The sequence below is a fragment of the Chlamydotis macqueenii genome, chromosome 11 (genome assembly GCF_036417535.1).
Source record: "Chlamydotis macqueenii isolate bChlMac1 chromosome 11, bChlMac1.mat, whole genome shotgun sequence".
NCBI classification, from domain to species: domain Eukaryota; kingdom Metazoa; phylum Chordata; class Aves; order Otidiformes; family Otididae; genus Chlamydotis; species Chlamydotis macqueenii.
In genome coordinates, this window is record NC_141566.1 from 11,478,963 (window position 1) to 11,492,287 (window position 13,325).

Below are 13,325 nucleotides of genomic sequence, written 5' to 3' on the forward strand. Positions count from 1 at the left end.
GTTGGTCCCCAAGCCCTCCCCACCGGGCTCAGCAGTGCTAGGGCTATCTGTGCAGCTGGGCAGTGTGAGCCACATGATGGTATACCCAGTGAAGGACTCTGCAGTCAAAGTCATGTCCAGAGGGGTGGGAGAGGCATGGAAAAGATCTTTGACCCTCCTGCCTGGACCCTCTGTCCACTGATGTCCAGCAAGGTCCCCAAATAAGACCTGGACCCAGCATCTAACTGAGTATGGCAATTAGCCCTGCACCTGCCCCACATCATTCAGCTGGCATAGCACTGAGAGCTGGGAGGCATTAGCCTTTACAGAAGGCAAACCAAAACTGATCTACTGTTTAAAACACACACTGGAGGAGAAACTATCATCCTTTTCAAAAAAATAATGTTACTCACCACTGTGCTATCTCATCCTTTCTGGGGGAGAAGTCTGCCAGTATAAATGCCAAGCTCAGCCTGTGCAAATGATAAAATGTGCATCCCTGTATCATAAATGGGTCTACCACCTCTCACAACCTGACTTTGTCATACAGATATTCAATACTCCTTTGTAAGTCCTTTCTGCCTGTGGCACTGGCAAGTTCTGGCTGTCTTAGATGGGAGCAGGCAGCCCACAGCATGGAGCTGAGAACAGGAGGTTTGGGATGGTTTGGATCCATTGTCTGCAGGGTAGGATGATGACAGCATAAGCTTCTTGGAGCAAGGAACTACATTCTCTTCTAGGGTTTTCTAATCCAGAGCGCAATGGGGTGCAGGAGCTCATGCTCAACACAACTCCTCCTTGTTTCATCTCTGCAAAACACCTGTCTTTGCTGACCCATCAGTCCTGCTTGGCCTACTCATCAGCAGAAATGGCTGAGTCAGGGCTGTGTGGCTGCACCATACTGATGCCATCTAGCTGGAGTTATGGCTGCAGTGGAGAGAAGTTTTACTGCTGAAGAATGGCCTTTCCTAAGAGGATTGAGACTTCCCTCTGCTCTGCCTTCCATGTAAAGTTTTTTTTTTTTTTCTTTTAGCATCACTGCAGTAACACAAACAATACAACATTCATTGGCCCAGCTGCAGAAAGAATCCACACTTCTGCCCCATGGAGGCAAGACTGTCCTCTGCTTTTCCAAAGCGCTAAACTTAAGATAAGACAGACAGGCAATTGGTTTTCACCCTTGACACTCCTCCCAGTCCAGACAAAGATGGATTGTAGCACAGAGGGTTATCCATATGTCTCAGAACCACTACCATCATCATCCTTGGCATTCCCAATCGCTCATTTCTGCTAACTGGGAGCTGCATGGAAACCAAATGTCCCTCAGTACAAATTCAATGAGTGCCCTACACTTGACCTCACTCATTCATACTTCTGACCTCCTGTACTTCTGACCTTCCTGAAGAATTTGTCTCTGCAAGGCTAATGGCCACTAAGACAGATGACGAAGCTTAACACAAGGTCCCCGCTTTGCACTCTCATCCAAACCCATCCTTCACAAACAGCCAGGAACCCACAGGCAAGGTTCTGTTGAACTGCAAAGGGTCTTAAGATAAATCTTTTGACATGGAGGGCTTTCTTTGTACCTCTTCTGAGCAGCTGGGCATTTTGTAGCACTAGACAAAGGTACAAGGCAGAAAGCAGCAGCAGCAACAACAACTTCTCATAGAAAGTTCAGGTTCATACTGCCTTTACTCCATCTGCACTACTTCATTTATGCAAGTGATATCTGAAATCATCTTCACCCCTTTCACTACATCCCAAGATACAGTAAGGCATAGTGCAAGTTGGCTGTCCAGGAAGAGACCATGTGTGCAAGAGATTAGGGTCTGATACTCAGCCTCCTTCCATTGGCCTCGGGGATGGTAGGATCAAACTCTGAAAAGTTACTTACATACCATCACTTCCACCTCTACTGCCCACCTCTTCTTTACTGTGCTTGGAGGTGGATCAGGGAGTCAGCCCTAAGGTCACCATCCCAGTGGGCTGCGCCTCCATGCAGGCACTGGCACAGGTTTGCCCTCCAGCCTCTGCGGGAAAAGTCTGGGGAAATGCGTTATAGTATCAGCCTGGAGGACAGTGCTTCTTTATTACACTTGTCACCTTTCAGCTGTTCTTTACTTCTGAATGTACAGAACCATTTTTATTTGGTTTACATCAAGACATTAGAAATCAAACATATTTTTTTTCAAAAAAAAAAAGAACAAAACCAAATGAAAAATAAAACCCAATCCCCAACACTATATACATCTTCTCCTCCCCAGTCTCCAATCCCCTCCCTCCCTCCCACCCTTCCTCCCTTCCTCCCAGCATCTGCATTAGGTCCTGCTTTCAACACATAGGTTTCACATCTCTCACCCGACCCATGCCCCTGACTCAATTTCCATGTCTACTGTAAAGACATCCCACCCTGCTTGGTAAGCCCAGTATCATCTCCAAGAAAGCATTTCATAACCCGCATAGTGTTTCTTGCTCAGTTGGCTCTCATCTCTGACACCAGGGTAGAGCTCAGCCATTGCCCCAGATTGGCACAGCGGTCGCTCCCCTGTGCGACCCAGCCCAGCTCCTGCAACGTTGTCCAGATGCAAATGATTGTCCCTGCCTAAAGGGACTGAGCTCATACTGATGGCAGAGCACTGTGAGTCACGCTCTATTTCCCCTGTTCCTGACCTCACTATCTCCCAGAGACCGCAGTCTCTGCCCGCTGGGGACTGCTGCCATGGCTGGGTTTCCGTGAGTGCTGCCTGCAGCTGCACCCAGCCTGACTCAGCAGAGGTCCCCGATTTTCGTGCTCTAGTCCCTTCAAACCTATTGTATTGCACATACATTTTCACTACCTCTCTCCTATTTGCTCTGCTTCTGGAGATACAGCTCTCTCCCACCAACCTCTTCCTCATCCCATGCTCTCCGTTAGGATTTCGGTAACCACCTTCCCTAAAGCCACTGTCCTTTTGTCTGCAGCTCCAGAGGTTTCTCTTCTGCCTGATAACAGCTCAGAGATTTAAAACCCCTTCCCCTCACAAAAAAAAAAAAAAAGGAAACAAAGCCAGCTCCCTCCCTCACCCCTTATCTCCTCCTGCCAGAGCCTCTGGAGCAGATCTGGTCAAACAGACTGGACGAATCAGTTCCCTGCATGGCTCTGTTTCTGGGAAGTGGATGCGCTGTCCATTGGACAGAGGAAGTGCCAAGCCTTGGCAGGTTCCCTATTTATTTGCAAGACATAAGCTGCTGGCGTGGTGTCCGATGTGCATGCAAGAAAGCTGGATGCCAGTTAAGACCTACAGTCCTGTTTGTTTCATGCACTGTGAACTTATCCTATATACACTACGGGCTGGTTTATGCTTGAAGACATGAATATAAAGGTACACATTTTTCTTTTACCTTAGTAACCAAAGCTTTACTTTCACCCATGGAATAGCAGGGATTTGCTACCAGGGCTCTTATTTTCCTCTTTTGCTCTTTCTCTCGTTCTCTCTTCAGTTCTTAATACTCAAGGTGAAGGGGGGATAGGAGGGGGACAGGTAGGATTACAGTCCCAAGGTCCTAGCTCCTAAAGGTCCCTGAGTGACAGCACTCTACAGTATCAGAAAATGAAGTGATAGAGTTGTGTTGGCCATGTATAACCTGAGAGAGATTTCATTTCTATTTCTCCTCTTCCTTCTCCTCCTCCACATGCCTGCCTCAGGCTGTTATGCATGGGAAGGGTGCAAAACATTCTCCCCCAACCCAGCTCCGTCAGGCAGCCTGCAGTGCCCCTCATGCTCGTGTTACAGCCTCTGCTAAAAAACATGACCCAGCAAGCAGCAATCCTGCCCCAAACTGCAAACAAACCAAGTGCTGATCAGAATTGCCTGCTGCACCACTGCAGCCAAAGTCAGAACCAGCTCCATTTTTGAAGAGCACTCACAGACTTTCCCCTCCCTTTCCCCACTGCTCTCCCTTCATGAAGAAAAGGTTGACAGCAGTGGGCACACAAGCTGCAGCATGGAAATCTCCTCCGCCTTTCCAATAACACAAGCTTTGTACACATTGCATGAGGGTTTCATGAATTTCCATTCCTCACGCTTGTGACTAAGCCTTGAGTATGATCAAAATGCCTTTTCCCCTCCAATATCTGCTTTCTGGATCACTGGACCTAAAAACTAGACATGGGTTTGTTGCCTTTCTTAGGGATGGACACATACACCTATGGAGGGGGAAAATGGAGGTGCTAACTTGGTTCTGGAGGAGGGCATTTCTAAAGGCCTTCCGCATTCTTCCCTCTTCTCTGTACAGGAACACACTTCCTCTTACTCATCCGTCTCACGGGACACTCAGTTGTTCTCCAGCATTCTGCCCCATCACCAGAAATTATAAGGCAGCTCCTGAACTGTGGAAAGTCCTGACCGCACACTCTTTGGCAAAGATTATTGTGTAGGACCAAATAGTCTGGATGTCTGGATATACTAAGAGTGACTCTATGAAGTAAAAGTGACCAGGTTCAAAGAGAGAAACTAGGATGACTCCTGATAAGAAAGAGAACCCAGCCAACAGAGAACTGAGGCAATAGCAAAGGAGTCTGGGTCCCAGTCCCAGCAGGTGAAGAAATCAGCTGAGCAGTGCTTTTTCCCTGGAAAGCTTTTGGATTGTAGCTATGAAATTCTGGGCTCAATCTCTGATTGAAGCCTCAGATATTAAACACAGCCCCCTTGTGCCTGATCTCCAGCTGCTGGAGGACCTGGGCTGTACCTGCAGGGCACTGGATGGGGTCAGTCAGGACCCCGCTCTGTGTGGGGCTCAGCGCCCAAGCAGCATAGGTGGGTTTTGCATCGTCTGCTTGCTGCTGCCCCTGCCAGTCTTTGGGACTATCTGAGAGCTCTCAGGTGCTTAACTCCTACTACACATTTGTCAGGCTTTTACTACAACTGTCAAATTACTGGAGTTCCTGAGTCATCTCCTTCAGCTTCACAATTTCTTACCACATGGCCATTTGTTCTCCCTCCAATCTTAATAGGCTTCTTATAACTTCCTCGTTTTTTCCCTTCTATCGTTCCAATCACACTTTACATTGCAATCACATATATAAAGGGTAAATGTTTAGAGATTTTGTTTAATCATCAAGCAGCTGGTTAGACTTCCCTTAAAAACTGAACCTGCTGATAGGCGGCCTCCATCTGGGAACTGCAGTCATCTGACATGCATATATCCACTTATACTGCTGATGTCATAAAACACAGCTTTATGATTTCCATTAAACCATTTAAAAGCCATTTCCAAATAGAATCCCACTAGAAAGTGTAACTTTCTCCATTGGCCAAGCCTTAACTTCCTGTGTATTGGGTAGAAAAAAATAGCCAGTGCAGCCCTAGCCCTATCATCCAGCTCCATTCACTCCTCAGATTCTTATTCCTATCCAGACCCATCTGGACCATAAACTGCAACAACAGTGGGAAAACCCATTTTCAACAGCATCACTCTTGAATGTGGAAACCAGCAAAAGACTGTTCTGCAGGGCAGCTGGGAATCTAAGTCTGATTTAACAATTGTGCTGAAACCTTGATGAGTCCAGGAAGACCTAGACTGAATGTGTGCATGCATGACCATGAAAGAGGGAGACAGAGACTGGGCGTGATTAAGGATGAATGTTTATGTTTATGTTTATGATTTGATTAGTAGAAAATGCATAAGACACATTACCAATAAATAAATAACAATACTTATTACTCTGCTGAGTCCTGATACTGCTTCATCCAAGTCAAGGGCAAACTTTTCATTACTTCAGTGTTACTAGGTCAGGCCTATAGTGATTCACATTTTCACAGCACTGTACAGACATAAATTAATGAATGAAAAGATGTGCACTAGATGCATCTGTCATCTGAAAAACAGGAGTTTCCCTGGTCTCAGAAGATCACTCTGCTCTCCCAAGCAATGGCAATCAAGGAAAAAGGAAGAGAATGCTAGTAGGAAAATAAAGGGATAGTTGGATTCAAGGCAGTGTGTGTGTGTGTCTGTGTGTCTGGCATGTAAAAACCTCCATCAGGTAAGAAAAAGGTTCTCATCATTACTCCAGGAATGGCAGAATGACTCTAGGGTTAAAGTTTTGCACTTGTGAATTTATTATTTTCATGGCTTTTATTAATATTGTAAGGGAGATTATCAATCATCAGTGATTGCCAAAGTGGCCAATAATTCAGTGATTTTCCTGAAAGTCACTGGCTCCTTTGGAAAAAGTTGACCTTGCTGTCCAAGGCCAAGTTACCCTTCTGTACCTTTATAATGAGTGCCTGTGAATGGAAGCTGCTACAGACTTAGGGGCTTCCACAAGCACTGACAAGCTCAGCATTTTCATTGCAACCTTCACCCTGCCCAGGCTTTGAAGACCATCATCTTCCAGCGGGACGATGCTCCATGGAACTTTACTGCATCCTTAGTTACACCTTCTGCAAGAAAGGACACAGGGTGCTCTTTTCTCTACTCTGCATGTATTAACAGACATAAAGCAAGGCCTGACAGAAGCACTACAGATCACAGGGTGCCAGCCCACCATTTCCTTCTGACCTTCTTAGGAAAGTGGATAGTTATCACTTCCAGATTTTTTTTGTCCTGAAGCACAACGTTAAATGACATCTACCCTTTCCTGCACCTTGCTATGGGCTATGGTCACTCGGTGGGCTAGAGTGTGAAGTCCCTTGTCTGGCACAAGGAACAGGTAAGAGGGAGGGAAGGGCTGAGTTTTCAGAGTCCTGAAACTGCTTTTCTCCCCAAACTCAGTAAGAAAGATGCAGGGTGGGAACAATTTGGGACAACCCCTCCTTTCAGGACTGAATCAGCTTAGTTTACTAGAGACCAGATGCCAGGGGTGGACAGCAGCACTGTCCCATTGCTGATTCCCAAAGCCCTCTCTTTCCTCAGCAAGTATATATTTGCACAATCTTCCTCCCCAGCTCTGTCTCTCTAATACAAGCTGAGACTCTGACCTCCAACCTTGCGAAGTTGCAATAAGCAAACAAAACCCTGCTATTCCCCCAAAACATTGCCGATTAAATGTCATCTGTGTTCTCTTTCTACAAAAGACATTACAAAACCCCCCCTCCCCTCCCCAGAAAACATGCTTGCACACACACATCCGTATCTGCATACACACACACAGAGATGCACTGCGCACGCACACACACACATTCATTCAGGAAAACCAGCTTGCAAACTCCTGAAGGTGGAAAAAGGCAACTTGCAAATGTGCCTTTGTTTTGATAAGCTTCCTTCTCCCCCCCTCCCATAACCCCACATTGCCCCTTCCCTCCCAAATAATTGCCTTGTCTTCCCCCCTTCCCAGCTCTTCCAAAATAAATATTCTTTTTATTTGTTGGTTTAAAAGATTCTTTTAGGCTTGTAAGCAAGAGAGAGGAAGAGAGAAAAAGCAAAGAGAAATCTCATACCATGAGAATGAAACCCCACCTTCTCATGAATCCATGAAAGAATAAACATGAAGGGGTTAAGAGCAGTGACAGAAGAAAGATTAAAAAAATATAATAATACTGAGAAGAGAAAGATGAAATTCAGTAGTGAAATGGAAGTGAGGATAGTGCATTAGTGAGCACAGCCAAAGATAACCTATCCCCCATCAGTTTTTTACTCAATTTCTTTAGATCTCCCTCCCCCACTTTTTTTAAACTTTTCTTGTTTTTTTTTTTCATGTTTTTTTTTTCTTTTTTTTTCTGTAATTTTTTTCTTTTTTTTTTCCTTTCTTTTTTTTTCGGTTTTTGGTGGTGTAGTTTTTTTTTTTTTTTTTACAATGGTCTAAGTCCTTCAGCAGCAAACCAAAATTTAGACAAACACGTCCCTCCCTAAAACCAAATTCCCTCCCGTATACCCTTCTCTCCCTTACCCCCCCCCACACTCCGTGGTTCTACATGTGCTGAAAAGAGAAGAGTAAGCTTAGAATAAATCTAATGAATCAAAGGAATAAATGATAATGATAGTAAAGAGTAAAACCCAAACCCAAAAGACCACAACACTCTCGTGTTGTCATTGTCTGAGTGTCTGTCCCTATCTCTCTTGGAGGCTGCAGGCATCAATTTACATAGTACAACCAGTAAACAAGGTTGAAGAATCCAAAGGTGATTGGAAAAATGATTCGTGACCACTTGTCAATGGTGCTGACGTCTGTCAGGTCTGGGATTTTGAGCTTCAGCTTAGATGACCGCCGGCGGAGACGGCAGTTGGCACGGTTGCGGGCTGCAGCGTGGTGGGTCAGTGGGACGTGGCGGTCCAGGGTTGGGTGGTGACCAAATCCATCCCGAGAGGCCAGCTGCTTGCGGAACTGGATTCCTGAGCCTTCAAAGGACATGACAGAGTTTCGAGAGTCGCCAACGCTGCTCATCATGTCTGTGGCCAGCAGCTCATTGTTCATCTCCAGAGTGCTGAGGAGGATGTTACCGTAAGGGTCAACCTAGAATAGGGAAGACAGAGAGAAAGGTAGTGGGGATGTCCTGTGCACAACACACATAGGGTCACACTGTCAGGGATGATTCTGGACTGTTTGAACTGAGCTCTGAACCTGAACTCCGAAAATGTTATCCACTGATGCTGGAGTTGAAGGACTAGCCACATGTGCTTGCAGCAAACTTTGAGTGAGGTGGTGTGATTCTGCCAACACAGTAGGACCAAAAGATGTAGGGGTACTTTTGGGTACACCTGCTCTATGCAAGAGGATGGTCCTTATGAAACCAGCTTGAGGAGGATGAAAAAATGATCAAAGAGAAAAATTCCCAGTAATCACCAGACAGGAGAACTGGTGTTCATCTGTCATGAAGAGGAGAAAGGCTGCTCCACAGCTCACTCAGAACTGAATGAACAGTGGAAAGTCTGAATTCTCCTGCCACAATGAACGAAGGGGACAAACCTGCTCTCTCACCCTCTTCTCCTCATAACGGTGGCGCTCATTGTTGGCCTTGCTGATCCGTTCACTCTGTTTCTTTTGCTGCCGGGGGCCTCGTCCGAAGAATATATAGTTGACAAAAGCATACTCCAGGAGTGCCAGGAACACGAAGACAAAGCATCCCATGAGATAAACATCAATAGCCTTGACGTAAGGGATCTTTGGGAGAGTCTCTCGCAGATGAGTATTGATGGTAGTCATTGTAAGTACGGTAGTGACCCCTGTAAGGAGAAGGTAAGTGCTCTGTTACCAAGGTGGTGTGGTTTCCAGAAATGTTATTCTCAGCTTCCCATCCCTCCTCCCAGCTGGACAACCTCAGCAGGGATGGGAGCAGTGGAACTGGGAAGAAAATTGTCATTACTCTAAGCCCTGCTACCTAGTACAAATCGCTGCAGAAAATAAACCAGCTGTTAACATTGCGAAAAAAATGTCAAAGCTGAGTATCATCAGGACGATGGAGATCAACATCCTCTGGACCTTGGTTCTTTGATCCTCTCTGATCCTTCTTCTTTCCCTCAGGGTGGTAGGAAACATTCAGTTTTGGTCTCAGTCTTCAACCTCTTCTCCTCCTTTTTTTCCATTTCATGAACTCCTCAGGTGTCCCTGAGCACTACTAAGTGCCTCAGTATCCTTAACAAGATCCTACTGTGTCTTTCCAATGCCATGAACAGGAGGAAGAGTGAAGAGATTCCCTCTTCATGGCACAATCTTTTTTTTTGCCTGCCTTATAGGCTCCTGTCTACATCCTTGACCCCATCAATTCCCACCTTCCTCTCACCAGCTTTACCATTCACTACTTCAGTTCACTCCTCCCATGGTTCTCACACTCTCCTTTTTAGGCCTACTCATATTTCCTGCATCTTAAATAAACATTTTTTGGTCTCATTGAACATTTTTTTTCCCCCATCTACTTAGTCTCCAAGAGCCTGGTGCACCGTTATGGTTCTCACAGCTTCAGTCTTCTTTGGTTTCTTCTCAGCCTATTCCCTTCTCTGGACTGTCAGAGTGGCCTCAGATTTGTCTCTTTGACAGTCTTCTGCCAGCTTCCAAAAGATGACAATGAGCCTTCATGCTTCTTTTGGGAGCAGTAACTATTCCTCTTCCACCTAGTCTTCTTTTTTCACTTCTCTAGCTCAGCTGTCCTGCTTTTCTTGCTGATTTGCTTTTCTTCTAGTGTCCTTCTTCATCATCTCCTCATTGGCAACTCTCTTAGTCTCCATGACCTTAATTTGCTCTTCTGGTTTCAGCCCTGCCTCTACAGTGATGGTTCTCAAACTTCTCTCGGCATTATGGACCTCTGCTTGTCCTGTTCCCCCTTCGCCCTCATCGTGTCTTTAGTATCACTTCTGATAAAACATTTAAAGAACTAATAGTCTTCAGTTCATAGAAGAGTAAACAGAAGGGAGATATATTTATATATGTACAATATATTATATTGCCTATTTTAGACAGTAGTCTAAATATGCAGAAATCCGGGGCAAAGAAAGGAGGAATAGAATGTTCTCCACATCTCCATTAAGAACTGAACAAATTGCAATGGTGATTTAAGACAGAGGCAAAGAAAAGCATTTTGACTGTATGAGCAGGTGGAGGTGAAGTGCCAAGAAGAGGCTGTGGAGTCTCGTTCTTTAGAGCTTTTTAAGGACAAGTCAGATAGAGAGCTGTCACGAATAGTTTAGGGAGAGCTGTTCCAGTTCTGATCTACAATGTTTTTCTTCAGTCTTCTCCTTTGAATCCAGATGTCAGCAGCAATTCAACATCTGTGAATCTCATGTCCACCCTTCTCCTACTTTCATTGTGCCAGCAGTGTCTGCCATGGTCTGTTTTTCTTCTCTCACTGATGATACTCTTGTCAATGCAACTTACCTTTTTAATTTACCATGTTCTTCTTGTTCCCTCCCTGTTTCCCTGCTCCAGCCTCCCTAAGCAAGCACAACCAAATAATCTGGTTTATATCTTTGTAGAAACCATCCCTCCTCTGAGTTTTCTCAATTCTGTCTTCTCCTACAGCTAATTTAAGCCCCCAACCTCTGCTGTAAGACCCAACCTCTACCTGTGTTCCATTGCCTCTCAGAGCCTTTTTCCACTCACAAATGAAATCTTTCTCCCTCCTTGGCTCTCCTGTTTCCTCTGAACTTTGTATCACTGAACTTTCTATCATGTTGCACAATCCCATTCTCATATGCCAGCCACCCCCCTTTTCTCCTGTTTCTTCTTCAAAATCCTCATTTGCAATCCACCCCCACTTCCCTTCTGTTGCTTAGAAGATCTCATTTTTTTCCTCTTATAGGAAAACATTCCTATTTAGGGGAGCATGTACTTAAGAAGAACTTGGTCTTTAACTACTGTCCCACATTTGCCTTGGTTATGAAGGTCTTCAGCTACAAAAAATGTCTGTATGGGGCCTAAATGATTATTAAAATGTGCAATGCTACTTCCTTTTTTTTTTTTTCATCTTTTAGCCATTCAGTCACCATTTTTACTACCCTTTAGCCACTCATCCTCAGCATTTATCATCTAACTAACTGGTCCTGGCACACTTGTTGACCAAGAGGTGCCCAAACTCCTATGCTTAAAAATACAAACTAGAGTGAAGGAACCAGTGGCCTCATGGCATGTTAGAGTCTCACATGTTTGAGAAGCTGTGACCATTTATGCTTTCATTATAGAGTTTGAACTCACACCCACAGAAATTTATGATAGAACTTTTACTTTCAAATCATACAGACTCAAGCTCGGGAAGTGCTGATACTTCTGAACAACAACAACAACAAAAAGTAGCTCTTCTGGCTGTGAATTTGAAGCTTGCTCTCAGAAAAAAAAAATGTCCTTAATTTGGGATGGCAAGTTTGATAGACCTATGTGGCTTCCTTAGCTGCTACCTCATAAAGGAATAGGTATTTTCTTTCTTACAGCTGTCCTAGCTGATCTCCCTCAAAAAAAACACCTCCTTCAACATATGATGAAAATGTACATACCCAGTGCCACTCGTGCAGCGGAAGCATCATAATTGATCCAGAAGGAGACCCAGGACAGGATGGTGATGAGAATAGAAGGCATGTAGGTCTGCAGGATGAAGTAACCAATGTTCCTTTTAATCCGGAAACTCAAGGATAAGCGCAGATATGAACCTGTCAACAAGACATTAAAGAGACATGTTGTTTCAGAGGAGGCCAACGCTGTATTTATGGTAAGAGGTTATGTTAGGAACGGAAATTTTATTTGGAAAATGTTGTCAAAAGGCAAGGATAATGAGAAATATATCTTTTTTTATTCATTTAGTTTTGCAGACTCATCAGTTTTTGGAAGAGTCAGTTGGCTCAGAATATTAAGAAGAAAGGAAACTCTACATGAGTTACGTTATTATATCAGACATCATGGGAGAATGTCTGTTCAGTGCTGAAATTGCTATTATGGTACGTGCCAATTTGATACAGGCTTACACAGGAGACTTTAACCCTACATCTGGATGCAGTGAGATGATTTTCCAATGTTTCATGTGCTAGCTTTTCCTCCAAACACCAATGAAGATCTGAATCATATTTTTCCCATGCTATTCTAAAAATGGGTTATGGTCAGACTGGGTAAATTCATATGCAAATAGGGTACTGTTAGTTAATCTGTATGTCTGTCTTTTTTTTTTTTTTTCCAAGTTGTTGCAACTTCCTCCACATCTTTTAGCGAACTTAATGGGGATGGTGAAGGCAATAAGTACTTTTAGAGTCCTTCCACTGGAGCAGGGTCATTTTGTCGGGGACACAGCAAGGCCTCTCTCACTGCTGTGAAACAAAGTCCAAGTCATTCCTTCTTCCCACCTCTGTCCCTTAGGCAACACAGCAATATGGGTGTAATCACGGGTTGGCAGCTAAAGTAACAGGAGAACAACAATCCTTAATGATCAGGGAGGTAGACTGGGAAAAAGGAGGTTATGTTCTCTCACCGTTATGTGCCATTTGCATAGTTTGAACACAGTATTACACCAGGCTTTTTTTGAAGGTCTTACCTATTTAGACTGCAATCTTCTTTTGGAGGAATACTGCCTCTTGTTGTGGGTCTCTAGATTACCATTGCAATGGGATCCTGCTCCCAGCATGCCCCCAAGGCACTATTGTAACAACATCACCATCTATCACCACTGCTGATAGACTCAGCCTGTGAGTTCATGACAATTTACAAATTGTCCTATTTAACAGGTGTGTGGCACGCTATTTTGGTAGTGAACTCCATGCCAGATCAAAGCGAAGACAGCAACCAAAATCTAAATCCTTCCAACTTTCCAACTGGCAGTATCTGAATAATCCAAGGTGTTCTCTCCAGATCTTTTTGTGGCATGTACAGATGGGTTTGCATCATTTCACAGACCAGTTGCTTTTCAACTGATATATTATTTTATTTACTATTGCACCTATGGTAGCTTCGAGAGCCA

The 13,325-nt window shown here is 44.5% G+C and overlaps 1 protein-coding gene across 3 annotated transcripts in view; it reads right to left on the bottom strand.

Annotated features, from left to right (window-relative positions):
- Nucleotides 1–7,297: 7,297 nt before the first annotated feature.
- Nucleotides 7,298–13,325, bottom strand: part of LOC104476614 (gamma-aminobutyric acid receptor subunit beta-4) — an 80,288-nt gene continuing 74,260 nt past the window's right edge. The window contains exons 7-10 of one of the 3 annotated variants that reach the window (XM_086756368.1): nt 11,878–12,030; nt 8,864–9,120; nt 8,052–8,410; nt 7,298–7,758 (exon numbers count right to left, since the gene is read on the bottom strand). In XM_086756368.1, coding sequence (XP_086612494.1) covers nt 7,758; nt 8,052–8,410; nt 8,864–9,120; nt 11,878–12,030 — 770 coding nt within the window. In that variant the 3' untranslated portion in view covers nt 7,298–7,757. Of the gene's footprint in view, nt 8,411–8,863; nt 9,121–11,877; nt 12,031–13,325 lie in introns of all 3 variants that reach the window. The other 2 variants (XM_086756367.1, XM_086756366.1) reach the window with 2 other exon arrangements.